We start from the raw sequence: 25753 nt of genomic DNA, 5'->3' as shown, positions 1-25753 counted from the left end.
ATAAAGTCTCTGCAGTAGCATCTTATTTATTTATTGTATCTTTTTTTGAAGAAAAAAAAACACATTTATGATATGCAATTTCCCCTTTTTGTATTTATTTATTTATGTATTTAGGATTATTTGTTTTGTTTTCGCTTGAAAATATGATGTCTGTGTTTTGTAGGTCTCTTGTAGTATTCGCATGTTAATAAAACAATTTTAAAAATGATTAAAATTAAGTTAACCATCTATAGGGTGAAACAACATTATCTACACAAGAGCAGATATAGTTAAATGGCCTTTCATATGAAATTAACCATTGATCTTGTGTAAAGGGTTAGCTGAAGGGCAAAGTGGTTAGATCAGGGAGAGAACAATACCAATTATTCATTTTAATGATATTAACACAGTTCCATCAACAATTGCATTTATTTTCAGTAATTTTATTTTTTTTAAAAACTGTCCCAATTTCAGCAAGTTTCAGTCAGTCCTTTCTGGAAAACACAAAAAAACTTTTATTCCTTATATCTCTTTTTTATCCTCACCTCTAAACATTATGTGATGGAAATATTTCTGTAACAGAAATTACCTCCACTATTGAAGATTAAAAAGGCACATCCCCTTTAAATGATTGGCTTAACACTTCTATTATGATAAAATGGAAATTTATTTTGATTAGAACATTATAATTTCATTCCTACATGCAATTAGATTCAGTATGAGGTCAATACTGTTTTCCCCGTGGAGATGAAATTCAATGCAGCCTTCCATTTTATTTATATATTCTCTTCAATATTTCTGTCAGTGCTTTAATGCAACCACAAGATGGAGACATTTTCCTTCTGTCCGTCATGAAATGGTAGGTTTCTCTTACTGAAGTAGCTGGGCTTGTGTGTGTATTCATCCCAAAAGAAAATTACAGTGTTCTAGCAGCCATGAGGGAAAAAACATCACATCAACAACAGAGGTAGGTAAGAACCTAAATACAGTTAGTTATATACAATAACTAAAATGGACTAAAAATGAACAAAATCAAACTGAGACCAGAGATTAAACATAAGATCATTATTTTAACTGTGTGTACTGAGTATACATTGTACAATGACAATGTCCTGTAATATACTCTATATTAGAACTGCAAGTCAAGTAGGGGCTGCTAAATCCTGTACAGTACAGTGTAGGATTGCCTTATTGATATTAAAATAGAATTATATTATTGATTGTGCTTTTTGTCTATATGTAAAGATAGCCTTATAGTGGCAACATTGAAAATGAATGGTCAATTTCATAATCATGAAATGCCTTGCATTTATTAATACTTTATATTAAAATGTCTAACATTTGATTCGCTGCAAATATTTACTTTGTGGAAATGAAAAATTAGCAAATCCATGTACACAGCTTCCAAACAACAAAAGACTAAGGTTTAGGCATCTTTATTTTTCAAACACGTGTAAAACTAATAGAGAAACATGACTAAATACAGTTTCAACATGCTGAACACAGATGACTGTAACATTCTAAACTGCTGGTAAACACAAGGCACCATCCAAGATCAACAATCAGTTACAAGGTCTGAGATCTTAAGTGAGTGGTCGACTGCATATGTGCAAGGGTACAGTAATTTTCTTATCCTACAGTATGTGCTTTTTAACATTGTTACATGGACAACAGAACAACAAAAGGGAAAATAAAGCAATGTTAAGTTTGGCAAAGTCAGTGGTCGGAAAATATATTCCTCCGTATTCTTGACTTGAGCAGAGAATCCATGCCAAGCCACCAGCTTTATAAATAACTCAGATGTCTTAGTATTATAGTACTAGTACACATGAAAATCTGCTCTGCATTATGCCGCCTAGAAAAGTCCATCTCACTCCCTCACTAACACACTCTCACACACACACAAACACACGGGAAAGGCGCCTTTGGTGAGATGTATAATAATTTGACTTCCTAAATTTCAACATTTCACTAATATGATTATGATTTTTGTAAATAATACAAATACAAATAAAGAAAAAAAAGAAAACTTTAAAGCTATGGATCTGAGAGAAACTGAAAATCTTTTGGTGCAGCAGTAGTAAACCATCTCTGATTAACTTGTTTCATACAGATTCGACCATGCTGCAGTCCATCACTTCACCAACACCAGTGATTTGTACAAATACACTAAAACTGGCCACAAGCAGCCATACAATAATGTGAGATTTAGATCATCTTTCTTTTTTTTTTTGTGCCCCACAGACAGATTTCTGTGTGTCATGTCCTTGTTCATTTATGCCGGGGCCAATATTATCTGCTTTACAAAGGGTAGGTTTCACAAATTTTAATTCTAACACAGGTCTTATGAACACATAAAAAAAAAAAAACATATCATTTTAACTTTGCCATTCACACATCACAAATGTTTCTATTAAAAGCTGAAAAAGAAACCTCTTACAAAACAAACAAAAATAAAAACAGCATTACACTTCATCAGAAAAGGTGACACAAAACCAAAAGGGTATTTGGTCTCAGTTATCACAATTCTATTTAATCCTGGAGGGACTGTCTGATGTCTTAGACATAAGAAACAAAGTGCTTGATTTAGGGCAGAAGCTTTAACAAAATTACAACCACAACACTGCAAATTTGCTGCAAATTCTACAGAATGGAAATGATTGCATATATTTCTCAGCATCTACTCATAATGTTTTATGTACTGAGGTCATTTTATTGTAACACGAACATTTTCTTTTCACAATCCATTCATATTCTAAAGAAGTAAATAAAAAAAGAATGTGCAATTTTCTGCTCAAATACTAGCATTACAGCATACTAAATATTTACGTTCTCCAGTATAGGCAACTGTATTTTGGCTGTAAGATACAAAACAGAGAAAAGAGCTGACTAGAAAAGCGTTGTTATGTATTGTTAAAGGTTTGCTTTGTGGAACTAGGCCTCCTCTTAGATCCAAAAATGAGATTTAATTTAAAGACCTAGCTTTGTTTGTGCTCAGGAAACTGCACAAAATATGCTATAATACATCTAAAAACATTTGACTGTACATGATCTGCTGTTTTTGGTTACAGTTTTGCAAAATGTTGCAGTATAAAAACATACAAACACTGCCATAGATAAAATGAAACTATAATGGTTTTTGCTTTTGACTAAAACAAAAGTATTTTGGATATAGTTGAGTGACAGTAGTGCTAAGAAGATGGGGGAATTCCATCAATTGCGAGTCATAATACATGGGCTACATTTTGAGGTAATTACGATACACTGAGAAACTACGATCTTCAACCCAACCGCTTCAAAATTTGCCCAAATATTACGGTCCAAAACATGTTCATAAGCAACAACAAAAAAATCTGTTATATCTCAAGGGTCTGATGTGCAAAATATGTTAATGTCTTGATCGACCTCCTTCAAAAGCATGGTGCTCCTCGTGTGCTGAAATAGAAGCAAACAGAACAATTACTCACATTTTATGGTGTTACTGTCAGTCCCTATAAAATCTATGAAATCATTGTTAACATTCAAAAGGAAATACTCACGCTTGTAAAACACTGCTTTAAAGGGTATTTGTGGCAGGAGCTCATTGATTCTTCCTAAGATTTTTGACTCATTGGCACACAAAGCATTTCCATTCCAGACCTGAAAGACATCTTCTCTGTCTCTTACACTGACACTGACCCCAACCACTTCATCCTCTGCAAGAACAGCACCGAAAAATGACATTAATGCATTTCAGACAATATTATACTACACGGTATTGTGTAGTTATTACAGCAATGTCATTTTAATTAAATAACTGCAATTATTCTTTGCCTTGAACCAAAGCTACTGAAGCTTTGTGTAACTCAATCAAGAAATTTACCTGAGGCACAATAATCGCTGAACTGCTCCCCAATAGTAGCCAATAGCAACTCCTTCCACACAACAGACTGTAAATATGAGGACAAGTTTGTTAAATAGTAAATAATTGACATGCAAATAGTGCATAACAAATACTTTTATTGATCGTGTCACTTACGGTGCACTCTTTTGGTACTTTCATTTTCCAAACGCCGCCTTTAGCGTTGCTTTCTTCCTCCCTGTATGCAAAGCAGCATACAAAAATTACACAAAGCAGTTTTAAACAGTTGGGAATATTATGAACACATACAGTGCAGGTACGTTTAACTCACCAGAGGGGTTTTCTTTCCCCTCTCATCAGATGATAGCTACATCTCAGAGGCAAGCTGGAGACACCGGGTATGTTGTTGTAAACTCTCCAGAAGTTCTACTCCAGAGCCAAGGTGAAAAAGGAAACAGGTTGTTTAATTGAACCATTTATTGGCACAGTGAGACAGTTTTCCTTGTTAATATTTCACATTTGTTACATTGTAGGAAACAGCCAAAGGTCTTTTCTTCACTTCTCTAAACACCCAAAATATCTATGAATCCTTATCCAACACAGCTGTGGTTAGGGAGTAATAACGAGGCAATTGAACTCTGTAACATCCTGCTACAATCACCAATGATATATTAAAAACAACCTGGCATGCTAATTAAGTCATAAGTAATTATAAAGATTAACATGTCGATTAGCGTGTGTTTCTGTGTCAGCAAACCTGTTTTGACACTTCATCAGGAGCTCTCCAAACTCTTAAAATTATAGCGCATGATGACATAATGTCACACATCATGCTGGCAGAGCATTGGCGAAAACAAAAAAGTAACACCAGCCTACACTCAAACCAGCCTAAAAATGCTACGTGCGATGCTACTGCACCTCAGGCTGATCACAGTGTTAAATGTGGTTTAACCTGTACACGTAGCATGTAGTGACGCTACTGCGGTGTTTTGCATGCAATGTTTACTTTCAAGCCTGACGTGTCTCCTGATAAGAGTCTTCATTATAAGCCTCTGACACCGTAACGCACTGTGGCCTTAGTGCGTACGGGAGAAAGAGAAACCCCCACCAGTAGAGTGGAGATATAACACCTCAAGCACATAATCTTGATTTGAGTGTAAATGAGGAAACTTGCTATAGAAATGTGTCATAACTCAACACCTAGAGCAGCAGAAAAGTAGCAAAGGAGATTATTCCTCCTGTAAGCTCTTACTGAGTTGCTGTCAATGTACCAACACTGTGTCTAATGGAGGTGTGTCCTTGTATCAACATTGTAAAGCATCTTACCTGGACGGTCTCCACCGTGTAGATTTTCTTCAAGTTTGACTCACATTCAGCTGCTGTTGTTCCTGGCAGAGATCTGACAAAAAAAAAAACAGATAGACTTTTAATTAAATTCCATTTACATGATGTATTCCTTTAAAAAAAGGGCTTGTAAAAATCTCAGGCCCTCTGACTTGACATGTTCCAGATGCATTTTCGCAGTGCTTCGTTACTGAGACATGTTTCAGTGAGCTGCCCTCCAAGCAGACAGGATGGAGGGGGGGATCAGATGACAAATAAGCCAGTAAACAGTAAACAACACTGACCCCATTTGAACACAGCACCCTCCAATTTGAACATACTGTGAATGATGAGGCTTGTGTATCTGTCACTTGTGGTCAACTCTGTTGTGATTACTGCATAACATTAACTCTGAGATCACTCTTAGAATAACATCTGAATGCTTGAGTGGGGTCTTTGTTTGCCACATATGTTTTAATGTAACAGAAAAAAGAGTGTTTTACTAGACAGTGTCAACAAAACACACCACCAGTGATTCAACAAGTTTTTGTTTTAAAAAAGTAAACGCTCAGGATAAATTCAATCTGTCCTTTTCTGAAATCAGGTCCAGTAAGTATATTTGGCCAGAGAATTTATCTCTCATAATTACACCATTTTGTTTATTTTAAGATCCCCCCACCAAGTAGAGGACTTGCGTATGTAGGTCAGAGGGAAAAGAAGTTGGCAGAAAAGCTGCATCAAGCCATTAACAAGCAGTTTTTGTTATGTTATGTTTATATGATTTATTAAGACAAATAATCCCCATGTTGCTGTTAAATACACCTCATTTGTTATGTAGGTTGCACTGACCGACTTACACCAGGCCTGATAAAGTCGTCACCTCCTTTCTTTGTTCTCATTTAAAAAAGGTCGGCTACCAAGAGTTAACCTACATGACAGTGGCTGAAAAATAATGATATAACGATGGAGGGGAAATAACTTACCTATCAAGCCAGAAAGTCCACGGAGAATGTAAAGGCAGCGTGTCATTTTCTTTATCACTTGAAATGCCTCCCAAATCTCTGTCTCTGATGTGAATGTTGTGCTCCAGCAGACCCGGCGGGCTTGATGATGTGCTCAGCTGTAATGTGGCAGCTACCGGGACTGCCATTGCTTCCTCTGAAAACCGAATGGCTTCGTTAAAAACAAGCAGTTGTCTGGTACAGATGTTTCCACCAGAGCTGTTATCGTATTATATGTATATATATATTTCTATATATATATATATATAATATACAGGTTCGTTAGGTGAAATTAACCCAGATCAGCTGCTGACTCATTGGTCGCCTCACCGGTTTGCGCCGTCACAACAACAGAAAAACGATGACGCCCGCTGACAGCCTGCGGCATCTACAGAGCACTAGAGCGACCCAGAAGTTTCTGCGTCTGTCCACATATATTTTCACTGAAAATATATTTACGCGCGCAATATGAACATACAACACTTCAGTTCTGGTTAATTATTCAGTTGCTATGAGCGCATTCAGATTCAAAGGTTTTGTTGATGTCGGGTTAACTGGAACGCGTCTTCCGCAAATGTGAATACGTAACTGCGGACATGCGCAGTCTTCACCGCCACCAGCTTTGTTGAGTTGCTACCTGCTACTGCTAACTAGCAAGTATTTCCTGCCTGTGACTGGACACAGCTATGGATATCGACGCGTTATTGGAGGCACTTCAAGGCAATCTTTACAGTTATCCAAATAAGTGATTTATTAGTAGTGAGGATATTTTTTAAATTTGTTTTGTTGCACTCACCAAAATCTCTGGTGACTGCTAACTACGTTACCGTAACTTAGCTTACCAACAACGACTAGCATTTAGAAGAGGCACTCAGGGACTCTCTGATTCCCTCTCTGCCTGGCCTAGCTAGTTTAATTTTTACTCTGCAAGAAAGCAGTTTGTCTTATTTAACACTTTTTATCAATTGTTTCTTTTATTGATACTTATCGATTATGTAAACAGCTAGCTAGGTAACGTCATAATAAACGTGCTACTAACTTTTATAAGAACTTTCCATTTAACCTCTAGTTATTTGAAATTGGTGTTTGGTGATTTTGTGGTGTGACGTTTCACTTGTTTTCTTCGCTTTTCAGTATATTTTCACTTGGCACAGCTGATAATTAACACTAAAGAGTCAGATAATCGTTGCCAACGTACAATTAGTGAGCCAGAAGTAGCCTTAAAATAAACGGGATTTAACCTTTGTCCAGAATAATTTACATAGTAACCACATTATTCTCTAATGGTCATATGCTTCTGGGTTATTTCGAAAACTTTCAGGTTAAGATCATGGCAGGTAAAAACATTGTTTGCTTATGTTAGGGTCAGATTTAGGTGATATTTGGATTAACGTGACAGACTTAAATAATGCTTGCTTTTTTACATGTGTCATTTACAGATTTTGAGAAGAAAGGGAAAAAAGAGACCAGTCCTGCTCTGGAGCAATTCCTGTGTCATGTCGCCAAGACAGGGCAGCCAATGTGAGTACTAACTGCACCCACAGGTTTTCTGGATTTTTGTTAAAAAAAAAAAAAAAAAAAGAAAGAAAAAGTGTGTTTTTGTGCTAGACATACAGAAATGCGTTTCCAATATCTTACAGGATCCCGTGGTCACAGTTCAAGACGTACTTCATGTTTAAGTTGGAGAAAATCATGGATGATTTCCAGGCTTCAACACCTGAACAGAGAGGACTACATAATCCCAATGTAGAGTATGTTCCCTTCGAAGAGATGAAGAAGAGGATCTTAAAAATAGTGGATGGTTACAACGGGTAAGTGAATCTGCTAGATCAACATTCGCAATGTATAGGAATGATCCCCTTTGTATATTGCAAACATATTCTCCCTTACAACCTCATATACAAAAACTAAAATGTGTGGCAGTTCAGTTGTCCGTCAGTGCTTGTCCATAACATTTAGATATTTAGTGTTCATCATGCATGTTATCAGTTAAACCAAAAATAGAAAGCTATGTAGTTGTACATAAAGGAAATCTGAAATATTATAAATACTTTAGAATCAATCTGAGATCAGATCTGCCACATTGTGTGTTGTAATTCATTAATTTCTACTATCAAACAAGTTGTGTTATTGCCTCCAAATAATTTGCAGAAGTATTTGTGAAATGCATTCAATATTAAACTTGTGTCAAATAGTCTCTTTCTGTCCTCTGCTAGTTTTCCACTGTCAAGATGGAGTTTGTCAACTTGAGCTGTTGCGTGTGACCTTCCCAAGAACATATTTGCATAACTTAATATGTAGTGAAATAACATGATTTGAAAATGATTAACTTTTTCACATCTCCAGCCAACATTAACTGTACAGTTGGAAGCAACAAAGCAAATAAGAAAAGTCTGCAATTTTCCTTGGCGCTTCAGTCAGATGTCAGCTTAGTATTAAACATTAAAAGATAAAACTGCATTTTCCTCAGAAAATAAGAAGCATTATCATGGTTAATCATTTATATCATAGCTTGTGGCCAGCTGTAACTAGGATTGTGTGTCCAGGTTGATACGTTTTTGCTCATTCAGCTCCAATGCTGCCAGGTTTGGCATGGTTTCAAACACCCTGTTGATGCTGGCCGTGAGACTGCTATGTGTGACTAATCCTAAATATATCTCTTGGTAACTTTTTTCCAGAATCCCATTCACCATCCAGCGTCTATGTGAACTGCTTACAGACCCCAAGCGAAACTATACAGGAACAGACAAGTTTCTCAGAGGTGTGGAGAAGGTGAGCACTACACTGTACTAATTTGTGCAAATGTCACCATGATGTACATCTAAGATATTACATTGTTAATGTATAAATAGCCAAAACCACATATTGTAATGTTTGCAATCAAGATAAGGCAAGGCATGTTTATTTGTATAGCACATTTCAACAACAAGGCAATTCAAAGTGCTTTACATAGAGCATAAAAGGCATTAAAACAGAATATAAAAGCAACACAAGTAAAAAGACATATAAAAACAATTAAAAAGTGTTTAAATTTGGAAATAAAAAAAGCTAAAAAGGGAATAAGACAGATAAAACAAGAGAATAAAAGTAGCAGTGTAAAATATTAACCCTAAGAGATTAACCCTAAGATAATATTAACCCTAAGATAAACCTTAATAATGATTATTGCATTAAATGTAGTGTCTGTGGATTTGAAATTCTGATACATGTAACTGTTTCTGTATTGCAGAATGTAATGGTGGTCAGCTGTGTGTACCCCACCTCAGAGTAAGTACATCAGCTGTTACACTTTTGTTCCCTTGCTCTGCTGGTTGCAGTATTTCTTACATTGACAGCTCCCTTGAATCTGCTTATTCAGTTACAATTACAAAGTTACAATTAACAGCCAGTTGTTTTTTTGTGCCTTTCTACTTCTTTCGAAGGAAAAATGGGGCATCCAGTGTAAACAGAATGAATGGAGTGATGTTTCCTGGTAACTCTTCTCTATATTCAGACAGGTGGGAGCCACATACTTGTCAGTGATTGACTTCCACAAATCAAATCAAATTGCCTCATATACTAGCAAGTGGAAAGTTAAATTCATTTAGAGCCAAATAACCAGAAAACAACAAGGGAATAATAATGGCAGTCCACTTTCAGTTTGGGTCTTAGTACTTCTGTTGATTCTGTGATTTGATGTGTGTAAGAAATGGTCTTTTTTTTTTTTTTTTTTTTTTTTTTTAATGCAGTCGAAACGTAAATGGACCAGGCATACCAAAACCACTCAACAGACCAAAGCTGTCATTGTCAACCTCACTTTCAACCAACGGGCTCTCTGACTGTACAGTTAGCAAAGAGCCAGAGCCAACCACAGAGGAAGAGGATGAGCACCATATCAGGTAATTAAAAGAAGTTTGGTACATATGTGACACCGTGGACATAATCTGCAACAGCAACTTGGCTGTAGGGCTTTAGGGTGAGATACATAAAAGTAGGGACATTGATAATAGCTGCCAAGCCTAGACATTTCCTCCTTAAGCAGATTTTCTCCATCTTTAATAGAAAAACACATGAACATACTTGAATATGCTTTGATCTTATGTATACTGTATAATTTGATGAACTGATCCCCTGCATTTCTGTCATCACCGCAGTGATTCTTCGCTGTCAGAGGGAGAAATTTCACCCAACAGCGGGATAAAGAACAAACACCCCGAGGAGGAGGAGGACACTGATGCTGACAAACACGAAGTCAAGAGGCTCAAGTTTGACGAAAAGGAAGAGGATGAAGCAGAAAGCGAAGAGAAGGAGTCATCTTGTTGTAAAGGGTCAGAGAGTGTGTCGGAGGCACCGGAGTCTTCAAAAGACTCTTGTGGTCAAGAGTACAAGAGTGGAACATCTTGTGACACACCTACCATTTCAGAGGAACACGGTAAGTGTTAACTCATCCTTACTCAGGCTGATGTAAACTTATGTATTAAAGTGTTGTAATATCAACACTGTGGGAATGTATGTCCAAAGTGTTTATACCCGTTACGAAAGGCCACACTTGAATGCGGGACGAAAAATGCCTGACATCATAGCCTCCTCCAGGCTGCAGGTTACTGAGTTCAGATTCGTTGTCTGTTGCATGTCTTGACTCAACACAGTAAATCAAACAAATGGGGATAAGGGCGCACACTTTTGGACAGTCTCAGCTGAAAGCGGCTATAGTCAATATTTCCATACTCATAATAGATGTAATGACTATGTAATGTCAAAGGGTGAGCTTGTCGTTTAAGAATTGGCACTGTATTGTGCAGTTAAAGTCAAAATTATTTCCCTCATACTGTTCAGTATAAGATGGTTTCACTTTTTCATTTCATAACCATTTATTTAACACGTTCACCTTTAAAAGCCTCCAAATAAAGATTGCCTTGAATTAAAGCCTGTTTGTTATTCAGAATGTAATGGTAACATGTTGTCCACTTTGCTTCTCAGAGCCCAGCAGCACACAGACAGAAACTTCTGAAAGAGAAGTAGTGTCACCCGAGAGGGAGGATGCCCACAGTCCAAAAAATGACAGCACTGTGGACCAACCCGAGCAGCCCGCTCCATCAGAGAAGAGTACAAGCTTTGAGCAGGACAATGGAGAGAGCAGCAGCAGCAGCAGCAGCAGCAGCAGCAGTAGTGATGGAGAGGGTCTACCCAGCGACAAGCAGGTCCCCTCTTCTTCTAGTAATTCACCTGACTTGTCAACAGAGGGCAATGCTGACAATTCAAACAGCACAGAGACTCCAATTGAGCCTGGGGAACATGACTAACTTGAAGCCCAGCCTGCCAACTGACTTTTTTTTTAACACTGTATGATACCACACCAAGGGGTATATCTGTAGCACTGTGGACCTCTAGACTTCAGGACCAGGAGCGATGTGGACCTTGAAGTTCCTCATAGAAGGATCTTTTTGTCCCCATCAGTTTCTACTGCTAAAGCCCACACATTGCCTGGTCTTTAAACTGGAAGGAAATGATTTACAGAAGATTATGGAGACTCTGCTTTTTTCACTGTTGACTAAAAAGTTTTTTCTAATCTTTTTTTCCCGATTTTTATATCTGAGCATTATAATTTAACCTTGAACTGATGTATTAAATAACGTCATTAGTCATTCGGCATGCATTTCCAAAAAGATACATTTGACCGCTTGAGTTGTTGTTTTGACTATCCTTCTGATGAATGTGTCCCTCTCCAGGTGAATGAGGACACCTGCCATTAAGAATGAAAAGCAACAATTCACAGATTGTCTGTTTTGCTTTTTCTATGAAGCACATAACACAAAATGTAATTCTTATTAACATTATCTTGCACTTGTTAGCATTGACACCATGAAGGATGTGGAAAACATCAGTTTTGCTTTGTCACTGTATGAAGCCAATATAACACACAAAAGTTGCCAATAGTAACCAGTTTGGTTAAATTGAATATTGGTTTGGCTTAAGTGAAGCCATTTCTGCATCAAAATCTGTCAACAGAACACAAGGTACTTTTACACTTTCTGTATGTCATACCTTAGCTGTACAACTGTCTCTTTTGATAGCTAGGATTTTTACAGTACATATCTGTAAATCAGTTTTTGTAGACTTGTAATACATGTTCAATGCCTTCGTAAAACTGATAATCGCTGGAAAATGGATGCTTGAGCTTGTATCATAGTATTCATGGAAAGCAATAAATGCTAAAAATTTAAAGCGCGGTATGTTCAGTCAATATGCTGTTTCTTCTTGTTGCAAATCCAGTTATGTTTCACAACTGCAGAACAGTTGGAGCCATTGAGTTAAAGGAATGCTTGAAATATGACTCTAAGAATAGCAACATTGACAGTTGATCTGTCGGCTCAGAGTTTTAGTCCAGAATAAAATATGTTTTAAATTTGGTCTGTTCCAAAAAAATGTCATGTCTAACACAGTTTATGACATTAAACCTCTAAAACTAATATACACATTTCTGTCTTTAACTGAGCTTTTGATGCAGTGGAAATTTGGTAAGTGGACCTCTGAGACTTGTATTTGAGTAAACCTATTCTAAGTATTAGTGTGTTAGTATGCTTGTTGATAGTTTCCTGAGCCGAAACAGTAGAGGAGGTGACAGTGATATAGAGATGACACATGAGTGAAAGTTATTTGGCCCAGTCCTTTCAATGCAAACCAGACACGGGTACTGAAATGCTAAGTCTTAAATAGACCCCAAGAGAGCAATTTAAGTGATTTTAATCCTAAGAAGGAAAATATGTAAGAGTTAAATGTTTCTTATGTAACAACAGAAGGTGTGAATCATTTTAATCATATGAGGATAACATCCAGTGACTCCTCTGATGGCCTTGACATTTCTCAGCTAAGATTAACACTAACCCTGTTGTCAGCAGATAACAAGGGCCAGGCCGAGCATTCACCTGTAAACAATAGCTACCACTAACAGTGACACACGTTATTCCACTGAAAATGTGTATTTTCAAATGACCACAAACTATTGCCTGATATTTGAATAAAGCCAAATTAAGGCTTGCGAAAAGTTTTATTTCCCAAATATAATCGCCCTCTTGACGCCTAAGGTGTGATTTAATGTCCAACATTAGTGAATGTGGCAACAACACATTTATTATAGGCTTCAGTGAGATTGAGGCAGGCATGTATATAGTAAACAGGTTGGGAGTAAATAAGCTGGCACCCGAAGGTCAGAGCTTATAGGGATAACTGAAGACTCGGCCTGTGTGACTCATCAGAATGGTCTGGAACTACTGGGAAAGATTACTTAAAGGAGTATAGCTGTGATTTAGTATTACTCTTCCTTAAAGTTGGAGGACTTTTGACAACTTGTTCGAATCAAAGGCCTCAGACATCCTGATTTTTAGTGCGTAGTATAGGTGAAACTCAAAAAGCTGGATCCTAAATTTCCCCTGATGACTCTCTCTGCCTGGCAAACACCCACATCTTTCAATGTTGTGTTCTTTCACTTCTAACACCTAACGTCATTAATCTGGAGTGTCCAAACCCAAGATGAGATAACCCGAATGACATCACCACAGCTATTTCTCAGACATGAGTTTCATGCCAGCCTACGCTTTCCACTGGTTGAGTAGTACTCCCTATGACCAGTAAACTGACCTTTATGTAAAATCATGCAGACACGTACTGTATGTGCTTGAACTATACTATATCAAAGGGTATGCTTACATCGTCAGTTAACAGCTTAAATGCGTGGTAGCCTTTATCATGTGTAATCTGGATTAAACTTGATGATAGTATGCTTGACCTCATGTCTGATATAATCCTTCTGTCAAATCCTGTTATCTCCATCACACAGATTGTACTTAAAAAGCTTGAAAAAAGTTTGTTTTCCATTTCTGCTTTGTAATCACTTAAGTTGAAATTTGCCATTTGACATTATCATATGGCATACACTCATACTTATGAGTTTACCTTTACAGACATACTGAAAGTAGTTAAGTAATCTCAAGAAAATATTTATTTATACAGTATAATATCTGAAGCTAATTTTGAAGCTTCAACCGTCCAAATTACTCAAATCAAGTAGATATCTTTCAGTGTTACAGTCTTTAAGTCCCTCTTTTTGTCACTATACTTCCAGCACAGCTCAACAGGGAAACGCTGTCCAAGGAAACACAAAGAGGGAATTTTATGCTAAAAAATAGATACTTGTAATAGATAGTGTGTTAGATATGACTAACTAACTGCTGAAGTCTCATACAAGGTTCAGACAAACCTTTAAATGCATTTTTGCACAAAATTACTGTGTGGACACACTGTGAATTTTGGCCCCATCACATCACCCCAAGCAAAAGAGGTGAAGGGGATCTTTTAATAATAGGCAGTATGAACAGGAGGAATGATTACAGCAAGGAAAACCTCATTCAGTGTTCATTTGGGCACTTGACTGTTGTTTTAAGAAAGACTTGAAAAGTTGTGAACATATCCTTTAAAGCTAACAGACAGTAGATGTACGGTACTTCTCAGAGTCTGTTCTCTGTTTGGGATAGGTAGAGGGAGGGGCAAAAAGGCAATCCTCTCATGATCTGTCTGTGAACTAATTGATTTTGACAAGTGTCCATTTCAAATCCCTTATCTCGTGATCCGTAACAGCCTTTGTCTCATCCTCACTTTCAGAAGGGATTTGCCACAATAGAGAGCCTAATAACAATTCAGCTTGTATATGGACTTTTATGTCATTTTGGTCTTTGCTGATTTGCAAAAAAATTGCTGCAGGAATTGGCTACGTGACCGAGGACTGACATTTATGGATTTTGTAGTGTAGAGGGAAGCTGAAAAGTAGTTAACTAGGTCAAACAGGTTTGTGTAATGTAAGTGATTCTTTCAGTTTTTAGGGTGTTGGAGAATATATTTCCACAATGGGTCAGCGCCTAAGTGAAGAGAGTGACCCAGACAAGGAAATTGATGTGGCAGAGCTGCAGGAATGGTATAAAAAATTTGTTGTTGAATGTCCAAGTGGGACGCTTTTTATGCATGAGTTCAAGAGCTTTTTTGGTGTTACTGATAACAAGGAGGCTGCAGATTACATTGAAAACATGTTTCGAGCCTTTGACAAGAATGGGGTAAGTACAAACTTCTGTTGTGTGGAAGTATGTGCTTTGTACATAGTCACTGGTCTCATTTTAATATTGACACTGCACTACACATACCATAGTATAGAGCAATGCCCATGACTGAGACCTTAATATTTGAATTTTTTTTTTGCATGTACACAGGACAACACCATTGATTTCCTGGAGTATGTGGCAGCCCTGAACTTAGTCCTAAGGGGTAAATTGGAACATAAGCTTAAATGGACATTCAAAATGTATGATAAAGATGGAAGCGGATGCATTGATAAAACAGAGCTTCTAGAAATTGTGGAGGTAAGAAAACATAAGGAATTATTGATCTGTAAAGTTTTCAAAACATTTTAATCAAGCTGTAATGAAATCTAATCAATTTGAGACTTATTGTATCCTTTGTCACTCTCAGTCTATTTATCGACTGAAGAAGGCTTGCCATGGAGAGCTGGATGAAGAGTGCAATCTGCTGACCCCAGACCAGGTGGTTGACCGGATATTTGAGCTGGTTGATGAAAATGGAGATGGTGAGTGTTTGTAACAGTTTTCTGACCGCTTAAAATGCTTCCTGGCTGATTTAAAAAGCTCTGTGTGAGACTGTTGTAATGGCTTTGTGGAGCGTTAATGTAGTAATGTGGTAGTGTTCATTTGTGCTTGTGTATGCTGAAAGGGAATGTGGGAATCCGTTGCACAGTGGTCCTCACTTCAATAAAATTGTAAATTCAAGAAAGGAGAAATGTATAGGGAAACATGTTGTATATATCTAAATGATTCAGTATCAGAGAATGACCTTACTTAACCTTACAAACCTACTTATTGCCACTTAGGGGAGCTCTCGCTGGATGAGTTCATCGATGGAGCACGGAGGGACAAGTGGGTGATGAAGATGCTGCAGATGGACGTCAACCCTGGGGACTGGATCAACGAGCGAAGGCGCAGTGCTGACTTCTAAAGCTGAAGCATGGACTGTCAATCTGTCATATACACACAACCTTAGTGTATGACCAATCCTGTTGTGATTTTGTATCCCTTGCAGTTTATATTTATGTAAAAAAAACCAAAACAACAACAACCCCACAGTCATGCTGGCATTGTACTGTATGCTGTCGTATAAGATTCAGATGTAAGTTTAGTCCACAACAATGTTATATTTTGCTTGTAAAGGAGCTATTTATTCATTCATTTTGGTTTAGGTTACACACTTAGCTGAGCTATTGAGCAATTAAACAACAGTAGTTTTGACCTTATCTTATGGCACCTATGGTCTTTTATGTCTGTTTATGTGTCTGCACTTTATAGATGCTACAGGATTAAGGCTTAATTTACTGCATAACATACTGTATTTTCCTTTTTTGTTTTGTGTTATTCAATAAACACACATAAAGCCCCTATATACCCACATTGGTGTTTTCACTTATTTACAGTATTTAGATCTCTTCTCAGGACTGTGTGGGTGTGCAAAGACTAAGACTGACATTTTTTTACACCTCCTCTTGTTTGTTAGTGCAGACAACAGGTACATTTATCATTTTTATGGGCACACTGAGTTTGGTGCCCTCATGTACAGTAATTCCCATCATAACTCTGCCCAGTTTTAACCTGACAAGAGATCTAATAAACCAGAATAAATTAAAAACACCTGGGAATGTTTGCAGTGTCTTTAAACACAATAACCACAATAAATAAATACAAACTTTACACTGCCTGCCTTGTTTTATAGAAATATGGTGTATGGTGCACTGAATTGACTATTATAATAATGACCTTTACAAAAGCATATATACACATATATTGATAATCATTACATTTTAAAACTACAACTTAAAATGACGAAATTAGCACAGATAATTTTCTGTCATTTTCCACCCAAATTAGTTGGGTCAGTTCTTTGTGAGTAACGATATGAAATGTTTTGTGCAATTATGTAGTCAAATTATGGGGGGTTTAGCGGTGAAAACTTTAATTATCTTCAGTTATTGAAGTATCTCTTCTTTTATTAAAAAAAATATATATATCAGCACGGTCGTACTCTCGCGAGAAGATAAGAGAGCTTCTGTGGGAGTTTCCTGTTTTGTAATTTGACTGCCGAGCCGATAAATAACATCCTGCAAGTGCTTTCACTTAGCGTGAAACCTGCGGTCAGCTGTTTTGTAAGTTACACGACCCAATATACTGTCTCATGACGAAGCTAGTTGGTGAAAGTCTTCTACTAGTGGCGGCTGAATGCTGATAATTTTTCGTTCGTTGAATGTTTATTTACGACGCTGCCCTGCAAAGCTACTCTCAGCACAAGTATTCGCAATGTCTTCGGTATCATCATCTGAGAAACCAGTCACCAGCTACACAAGTCGGGTAATGTTAAGACTACAATTTTGTTTGTTTATTTAAGTTTTACTTTGGCTAAAAGGTTGCTTCTGTCATAGTTTCTCTTTCCATACGTCATGTCAGTTGCTTATTCTTGTTCTATCGTTGTGCTTTCTCACACGGTGCAATGCCGTCCTCTACTGGTCAGCCTGCAGAAGGCAGCTGGAGACTGAATTATGTCACTGGGAGCTTGTTCTCCTGCCCTAAGGACGAAGCTTTGGCTCACTGCATCAGTGAGGACTGCCGCATGGGGGCAGGCATAGCAGTGATGTTCAAGAAGACGTTCCGTGGGGTAGAAGAGTTAAAGGAACAGAGTAAGTCAGCCCTTTTTATATTAAGAATTCACCAGTACTAAAAGTTTGTGACTTCTTTTGTAAGTGTCTGATGTGGATATTATCTTTTTTTCTCATCCAAACAGAAAAGCTGATGGGACAATGTGCTGTACTGGAAAGAGACACACGTTTTGTCTATTACCTGGTAAAGATGTAACAGTTAATTAAAATTCTTTGGGGATACATATGAACATCCCTAGTTATTATTATTACTGTTGCTTTACTATTATTTTTTATTGCAGATCACAAAGAAAAAGGCCAGCCAAAAACCTACATATGAAAGTCTGAGACAGAGCTTGGAGGACATGAGGTCACACTGTGTCAAGAACACAGTCACCCGGATATCAATGCCTCGGTTTGTATAATTTACAGGAAATTAGCATTTAATTATTCCAGTCATTTGATATTACTTTATCAAAATAGGGTCATGAGAGAAAGGCTCATTTGCACAATTAATTCTGAACAAATATGTCTGAAGCTTTGTGCTTGTTCTGTCCAGTAGGAGATCTTTTTAACAGGGGATGGCCAAAGGACTGCAGGATTATTATATAGACCTAGCCAAATTCTTGATATTATAATTGTGATTTTAATTACGATTTAATAGAACTGCTATTAGGCTAAATACTTATTTTGTGTAGAACTATTCTATTACTGGATGTGGACATTAAGCATTTTAATAATGCTTATTTTTCAAAATGCACTGTAGTTTTGACGGTATAAACTTAACCTTAAATTATGTAACTAGCAGCTGAGCGTGGTGCGGTCAGTGCAGGTCAATATATAATTTAGAGAATATTGTAAATCTAAGATGAAACTGACAGAAGGCGCACTGATGAGAAAAAGGTGCAATTAGAATTTGTAATTTTACAAATACAAATCTGTCTGCTACTACAGCTCCACATGGATTTATCAATACACAGCACAATTAGGCTACTGATATTTCAGAGCCATGGTCACAGATTCCAATTTACACAAACCACAGATCAGATAAAGGATCAATGAGTCAGGCAGACTAGACTAACAAATTCAACTAAACAACCCCTCTGCCCCCTGCACTCTCTCTGCTACTAGGGGCAGAGGGGGGATGGCAGGTCAACAAGGGGGAAGCATTTTGGTCATCTTGTTAACAAGGGGGATGGCATTCCCCTTCACCCCCCCCCCCCCCCGATGGGTTCTGGTTCTGTCACTTACAGTTAAACAGTACATTTTTGTCTCTCTTACAGTATCGGTTGTGGCCTGGATCGATTGAGGTGGGACAAAGTGTCAGAGATACTGGAAGAGGTCTTCAGCCACACAGACATCTCCATCACGGTCTACAGCCTCCCAGAGAAAGCAGAGACCACGGTCATGAAGGAAAACATGCGCAGATGATTAATGGAAATGCTCTTTTTACTGTAATGCACTTTATTTTTTCCACAGTATATCACCATGATGATAATCATTTTCCTTGAATAAAATGTACATTATGTATTATGCTGAAATAAATGATCTTTTTATGCACAACAGGGTCAACTGAACTTAATTAAGACGTAATCTTACTGGACATTTATTAATTATATCTGCATTCAGCCTCTTCTGTAGTCACTGGTTGTCAGCTTTCAAAGCTTCAAAAACATGCTAATATAGATCACTAAATCCAGATGTTACTTGAATTTGTTCACCTGCCACTTCTGGTTTAGTGTCACATGTAGTATTTTGCACCAGGACGCTAAGCCTAAAATATCAGGTATCTCTCTATTTGCCTATCCATCCACCATGCAGGCAATTACGTTGTTGATTGAACAAACAGGTTATTTGCATTTCTCTCTGGGCATCATATAACTTGTAGCCGCTGCAGATGGCTGAGGTATTGTATGATCTATTATTGATCTCCTCGGGCATTGTACTTTAATGCAGCTGGGACACAATGGAGGTACCAGATGTGAGTCAAAGAAAGAGGGAGGGGGAAATCTGACACCACAAAGTCAATCCCAAAACATCAATTTTCCTCAGGATGGGAAAGCCTTTTAACACATCATGACACCGGAGTGGTCTACATTCAAGTCATTTTTTATTTAATTAGAAGAATTAAATAATCTAACTAAAGGGGGATGCTTTAGCCCCCTCCTCTCCTATTTGACATGTATTTGAAGTGCTAATAATTATCAGAAACCTTAGTGAGACTGTGAACAGGTTCAGTAGTTTGCCGCTTGTGACCCGCCTACTCTCCTTTGGGGAACCTTCAATAATTCATGAGGAAAAGGCATTAACCGCTGTGTACACTGCAGCTGCCTGCCCATTTCCCCCCCATATATCCAGGCTGGCTGGAAGACTGTATTTCGGCATCACTGCAACCAACCCCCTCTCTCCTCTTCCTCCTCCTACTCCTTTCCCATCCCATCCCCCCTTCTTGCCTGGCAATTAGACTCCACACTGCAGCAGAGCCACCTAGGCGCGCTGCAGTGAGTGCAGGGAAATCTCCCTTCATGTGACCTACTGTCACACCTCAACATGCTACGGTTGGTGGACTGTGCATCCAAATCTGCCCTCACCCCATCTATAACCACCCCCCACCCCCTCCCCCTCCCGCCCCCCATTTTGTTCCCATGCAGCCTCTGCTTGTCCCACTGCGGTCCACTGATTTGCCTCCGATGCTTTCCCTCATTCCCCCTCCGCCTCTGTCCTCCATTCCTTTTTTTTCTTTGCTCGATGCATATGAAATTGCAGAGCTCAGCATTCTTCTCCACAGGCACTTAGAGGGAAAAAAAAGGAAAAAAAAGAGCGAGATGAGCTGGGCAGGAGGGTTTCTGGTGCACCACATAACTGGCCCCCTTCCAATTAAAAAAGAGAGCTTATGTTATTGAAGAGCAGCTTAGCCAATCAGAAAGCAGTGCAGGCAAATACAGCAAGAAAAAAAAAGCAGCAGAGCGAGTGGGCAAGAGGAAGAAAAAAAAAACTGCAGTGTGTGAGTGTGTGTAGTTTTTATCCCTCCCCTGAGCAGATCTTTATCAATTTGGGTACTCCAGTCTTGGGGTACATTTGAATGGGTTTCTGTGTGTGTATATGTGGAAGAGTTTACAGGAGGACAGAGTAAAGGTGTGTCTAGAGGGCTGTGTTAAGACTCCTGACTTATTCATTCTGAAAACTGGAAATAAGAGAAAGTAAGAAGAGATTGATTATTTTTCTCTCTATCTCAAAGTGTCTCGGAGCCTGAGGAGAAGGGGAAGAGCTCAGTGTCCAGGGGAGAGCAACCTGCACCAAAGGTAAGCAGCTACATTCTCCTCCTACTACAGGCACGGTGGGTTTTACACTTTTTTAAGTTCTTTCTGTTTGCTTTAGTGTATGTTTTCCCTCTTTCAGTCTTTCACATGTAAATACATTTAGATATATATGTGGGTTTATACTTTAATGATTTTTTTTTACATAACAAAGTCCTGACAGAAAAGCAGAGGGAGAGACAGAGGAAGAGAGAGAGGGAGGGGGAAGGTTAGTGCGGGACTCCCTGATGCTTCTAGGCAAGTTTCTGTGCACACGGTTCTCTAGTGCTGCAGTATCCCATTACATCCCTGAGCGGAGCTGCCTCAGCACCCAGCCAGTGCAAGGCAGAGCGACTCAAGCTTTCTAAAATGACCACCATTGATGTAACTTTTTCTTTTTTCAAATCCCTGCTTGGGATAAGAGTAAAGTTTTGCCCCTTATATTGTAAATACAGTGCACTCCGAGAAGCTCAGAGACTACTGCAGCCCATTTTAGTTTTGTCGTGCATGCCCTCATTGTGTATTCTCGGTATCAGTGGGGTTGCTTAGATAACAGATTGAATTGGCTCTGATAGTGTGTGAGCCTGGTGATGAGTTTTTGTTTTGTTTATCCGGTGTTCTGGGACTTCCTTTAGTCTGAGCCTGCAGCAAAAGTAGGATCTCTGATTGGGTGAACTAGGCTTACTGACAAGGATGTGCCAAAGAAGTGGAAAAGATAGTATCATCATATCTCTGTATCTTCACTGGTGTATTTATACACTGAAGAGATGGTTCATCATCATTGTAAAATTAGCTCAAAGAACAAAGGAAAGTGAAGCTTTGCTTGTGTGTAGCGAAGGACAGGAAATTCATACAAACTTTTTTTGTTGGTATGTGTTCATTATCAGCCTTCTTTAAGCACATTCACAGTGCTGACCTTCATCATTTGTGAATGAAGGTTTGATACTGTCCAGCAGTGGGCACTGTGTGTGTTTTCTCTGTTGAAAAATGTCGGGGAACACTGGCCTGCTGCAGATTTGGAGGAAATAATGGATAGACTTAGTGTATTTTGTGTGGGAACACTGAAAAGCGTTGTTAGACAGGATGAAGAGTACAGTATGTACTGGTGTTTTCATACTAATTAGAAGTTAAGATGATACCCTTCAACCTCAGATGCTAGATATAAGCACAAGACATGCATGAACATGGCCAGAATTGCTGGTGCCAGTAACTGGTTTTAAATAATGTTTCAATTATTCAAGAGTGAGTTATATGTGGTGGAAAGGACGTGGCTGGAAAGGAAACGTAACCCATTTCAGCACCATGGACAGAGCACAGAGCAAAGACTGTTGATAAGTGCTTCCTTAAAATTGTTAGAAGCAAATCAGTGTTGTTTAGTAATGAGGTTGGAGGACAGTTTATCTACGTCTGGTGGAGATGACCTAATAAATCATCTGGCTGTACACATTTCCAAGTCCCCCTTTCAAATTGAGGTTTGCTTTGCACATCCTGTCTTTTGTTTTTTCAGTTGAAGACCTGAAGAAAACATTTTTCATTATTCATGCACCTCTCCTTTTTCTAGAACACAGAGCGTCTCAAAGAGAACTATGTTTTGCAGAGACGCTGAAACCCCCCCCCCCCCCCTGTCCTTGTATACCTGTATTATCCCTGTGTGCTCCAGGTGGGAGTGCTGTGGTTTTGTTCTGCCTTCTTTTTCTACTGCAAAGCTGTGAGTGACACATCCAACTGTGGGATAAAATTTACTGCTGCAGCAAAATTGCTCAGGTTTGACATCAGCTCATTATATTGAGCTATTTGTTTGATAGCCCTAAATTAAAAGGATAATCATTAAAAGAGCATAAATTATACACACTAATAGTAGCTAGTAACTAATTATATTTCCCACAAATCAATTTCAAAACAATTGCGGAGGTGTTTAAAGTCTGCAGTGTTATGTGAAATCAGTGAGGAGAACATGTAAAACATGTAATGACTGCTGCCTGTACAGTTTTGACACCTGCTGTGACACAAAACAGTGTTTCATGTCATGGTTGAGAAGGACCAGGAGAGTGTCTCTGCAGGATGCAGCTGGCATACTGAAAAACTCATTCAGATAGCGATGATCAGGAACCTCAGCATCTAATGGGAAAAGGAAATGAGACCCCTCACTGTTTCCAAGAATTAGCCAGTATCCCTCTTCAAGATAGAAACGGAGTGGGAGATGGAGGAGGTGTAACTACTTTTAATTAGGTAGAATGGCTTCTTTAAACAGTCAGACACGTATCCTGTGATTTACTTTGCTTTTTAGCATCTCAACATAAGCAGCTCGGGCCATGTGTAGGAATTTAAATGCTGGGAAAGAGATTACCTTTCTTCGTTTAGTCTGATCCTGTGTGCGTATATAAGTTACACGCTGTAAGTCTCTCTCAGAGTTGTGAGGTTTTTGGAGGAAGGGAGCAGCTGTTAGGCTTGTCATAGTTCATCCTCTGTGTATGACACCCTCTGTCTCAGACTGTGTGACATGGGCGTTTAGTGTGCCCCGGTAAATGATGGTGTAGGCAACATAGCGGAGCAGCAACGGCTGTCACTGTGACATACTACAGTTAGCAACAATCCCAAAACTCTCCATGTCGGGGCAGGAAAAATGACTGTAAAGACTCACCAAACGAGTAGGAATGGTGTTACTTCTGGGTAACTGTGAATTTAAATGATATCTATTTTTAGGTTGTACAGACAAAGTAGAGGACAGTGCAGATGTTGAATGTCAGCAGACCCTCTTGAGGATACTAGAATGACACCTTGATAAATACAGTGAGGTGTAGGAGGGACGGTGTAGGTGTGCTTTCTGCATAACCAAGAAGAGGACACTTTATCGGATGCTCCTGGGAAAGGTTACAGGATGTATTTATGTAATGTATGTATTTGTGTAAATGTCTTTTTAACTGTGCATGTGGGTGCAGGAAGGCAGGGTAGTTTAAATGAAGAATATAAGAGCCAGTGCTGGACACGTGGATTACAGTCAGCTGTAAGAGTGTGGGGAAAAAACGAGGCAAAAAAAAAAGGACAAAAGGAACGAGAAGAAAGTGAAGAGAGGAAGGCAAGACAAATCATACGAGTATGGGCAAGAGAGGGTGAGAGATCGAGCGAGAGATTGAGAGACTGTCAGAGGCAGAGCAAGAATGGAAGAGAGTGGGCGTGCATAGCAGAGCTACGAGCACTGCAGTACATTGCAGTGCCCAGCCCCCGCTGTGTTCTCTGCTCACCATCCGGTTCCATGCACTGAAAAGACCCCTGCAGCAGCAGAGCTGCACGGCACAGAGGGCTGCCTGCTGATGAACAGAAACCTTACAAAGAGCTTTTGACCCACCGTTGTACATCCTGGATGCCTTGATGATGCACAGAAGGGGTGATGGAAACAACAATGTTTATGACAAAACAGCCGACCTGCACCTGCCAGCGTATTGTCATGTAGGGAGAGAGAGGGAGTAGTCAATTCACACTCCCCCTGGATTATGTAAGCGTACAACACATTCACTTTACCCGATACCAACTGAATGATCCCACCTTCCCTGGCCATGTTTTCCTCATTAGGAACATCTGCCTTGCTGTTTGCTTTTGTTTCAGAGGTAGCATCTTTGCAAACATAGACAGACACTTTATTGAACTTATTGAAATGGCAACAATAGGGAAGCAAACAACATGAAACCATAAATAGATGGTGTGTTTGTATGCCTGTGGTTTGACATTTTCTTGATGATTCCCTGTCTGGCAAATGAGAAATAATGATCCCCTGGATAACTGTTAAGACCTTAATCAGATGTTGGCTCACGTGAAAGAGAAAAAAAGCACTATTTATTCAGAGTAAATTCAGGCAGTGTACGGTATGCATGAATGATTCACACAGGGTAGCCTCACACTTAAGTTCTGTCGGATTAATTATACAGCTTTTGGCTGGGCAAGAAATACTCTCTCTCCGTCACACGCAAACACACGTACACGTGCACGTAAGCACACAGACACATGCATGAAAAATGTGAAATTAATCTTCATCACGTGAAAGCTTTAGGAAACGAAGGAGAAGCTTGTTTCTGCTTCTATAAACAGTTGCTACGTTTCCGTCCCACTGCCTGCCTGGGGGGTGGGACGGCTGAAGCGTGAGAGCTTCCCTCATTACATGTTCTCTGCTTTGCCTCTATTTGCTGATGTGGCTGATTCATATTGCGTTGTGTGAACTCTCTCTGCTTCCTATGACAGGGTCTGATTGTGTCTGTCGCTGTGTTCGGGAGTAGCTGAGTCAATTACACCTAGCCAGACAGGTGTTTGAGCTGTTAAGTGTGTTTGCCTCAGCACATCAGATGGTGTTTGCTTCTGATTTGCACTAAAATCAGCACCAGGCTTTGAAAATGATAAGACGAAAAATATGTGCTGGTAGTGAGTCACACTCACGCAACTAAATATAGTAATCCGGCTCAATCATTGTAAATGTGTTCATTCACATCTAATGTATCAGTTTATAACATTGCTAAAAAAAAAATATGTGGCATTTTTGAGTAGGGGGGCGTCAAATGCATTCTACTGAAAGCAGCAGTTTATAAATAGATTTAATATTTCATTA

The 25753-nt window shown here is 38.8% G+C and overlaps 5 protein-coding genes across 9 annotated transcripts in view; 4 read left to right on the top strand and 1 right to left on the bottom strand.

Annotated features, from left to right (window-relative positions):
- Positions 1–1401: 1401 nt before the first annotated feature.
- Positions 1402–6669, bottom strand: LOC137184813 (eukaryotic translation initiation factor 4E type 3-like). Its single transcript, XM_067592853.1, has 8 exons — positions 6475–6669; positions 6127–6301; positions 5147–5219; positions 4152–4246; positions 3998–4058; positions 3842–3908; positions 3519–3674; positions 1402–3414 (listed from the first exon to the last, which is right to left on the bottom strand). Exons 1-8 carry the CDS (start codon positions 6530–6532, stop codon positions 3368–3370), a joined length of 732 nt encoding a protein of 243 aa, XP_067448954.1. The 5' UTR covers positions 6533–6669; the 3' UTR covers positions 1402–3367.
- Positions 6670–6695: 26 nt separating this feature from the next.
- Positions 6696–12348, top strand: LOC137184812 (serine/threonine-protein phosphatase 4 regulatory subunit 2-A-like). Of its 3 annotated transcripts, none has more exons than XM_067592850.1 (9): positions 6696–6864; positions 7584–7665; positions 7785–7955; positions 8823–8916; positions 9374–9411; positions 9567–9641; positions 9873–10022; positions 10278–10555; positions 11104–12348. In XM_067592850.1, exons 1-9 carry the CDS (start codon positions 6831–6833, stop codon positions 11424–11426), a joined length of 1245 nt encoding a protein of 414 aa, XP_067448951.1. In that variant the 5' UTR covers positions 6696–6830; the 3' UTR covers positions 11427–12348. The 3 variants fall into 3 exon arrangements, with proteins under 3 accessions (XP_067448951.1, XP_067448952.1, XP_067448950.1); XM_067592849.1 differs by lacking the exon at positions 6696–6864 and adding an exon at positions 6975–7481; XM_067592851.1 differs by lacking the exons at positions 6696–6864; positions 9567–9641 and adding an exon at positions 6971–7481.
- A 2399-nt stretch (positions 12349–14747) lies between these two features.
- guca1b (guanylate cyclase activator 1B) lies at positions 14748–16925 on the top strand. The gene is made up of 4 exons (XM_067592848.1): positions 14748–15227; positions 15381–15530; positions 15640–15754; positions 16055–16925. Exons 1-4 carry the CDS (start codon positions 15024–15026, stop codon positions 16177–16179), a joined length of 594 nt encoding a protein of 197 aa, XP_067448949.1. The 5' UTR covers positions 14748–15023; the 3' UTR covers positions 16180–16925.
- A 364-nt stretch (positions 16926–17289) lies between these two features.
- oard1 (O-acyl-ADP-ribose deacylase 1) lies at positions 17290–19426 on the top strand. Its single transcript, XM_067592847.1, has 5 exons — positions 17290–17579; positions 17740–17905; positions 18010–18068; positions 18166–18278; positions 19147–19426. The coding sequence occupies exons 1-5, from the start codon at positions 17451–17453 to the stop codon at positions 19292–19294; spliced, it is 615 nt and encodes a 204-aa protein (XP_067448948.1). The 5' UTR covers positions 17290–17450; the 3' UTR covers positions 19295–19426.
- A 1128-nt stretch (positions 19427–20554) lies between these two features.
- The window catches only part of LOC137184806 (synaptotagmin-2-like), a 63892-nt gene continuing 58693 nt past the window's right edge, over positions 20555–25753 (top strand). For 2 of the 3 annotated variants that reach the window (XM_067592835.1, XM_067592831.1), the window contains exons 1-2: positions 20555–20998; positions 21102–21165. The gene's annotated coding sequence lies outside the window, so the exon portion shown is untranslated. Of the gene's footprint in view, positions 21166–25753 lie in introns of all 3 variants that reach the window. The other variant, XM_067592832.1, reaches the window with a different exon arrangement.

Source organism: Thunnus thynnus, chromosome 6 (genome assembly GCF_963924715.1).
Source record: "Thunnus thynnus chromosome 6, fThuThy2.1, whole genome shotgun sequence".
Classification (NCBI taxonomy): domain Eukaryota; kingdom Metazoa; phylum Chordata; class Actinopteri; order Scombriformes; family Scombridae; genus Thunnus; species Thunnus thynnus.
Note: the sequence above shows the minus strand (reverse complement) of the source record. Positions and strands in the feature narration are given on the sequence as shown.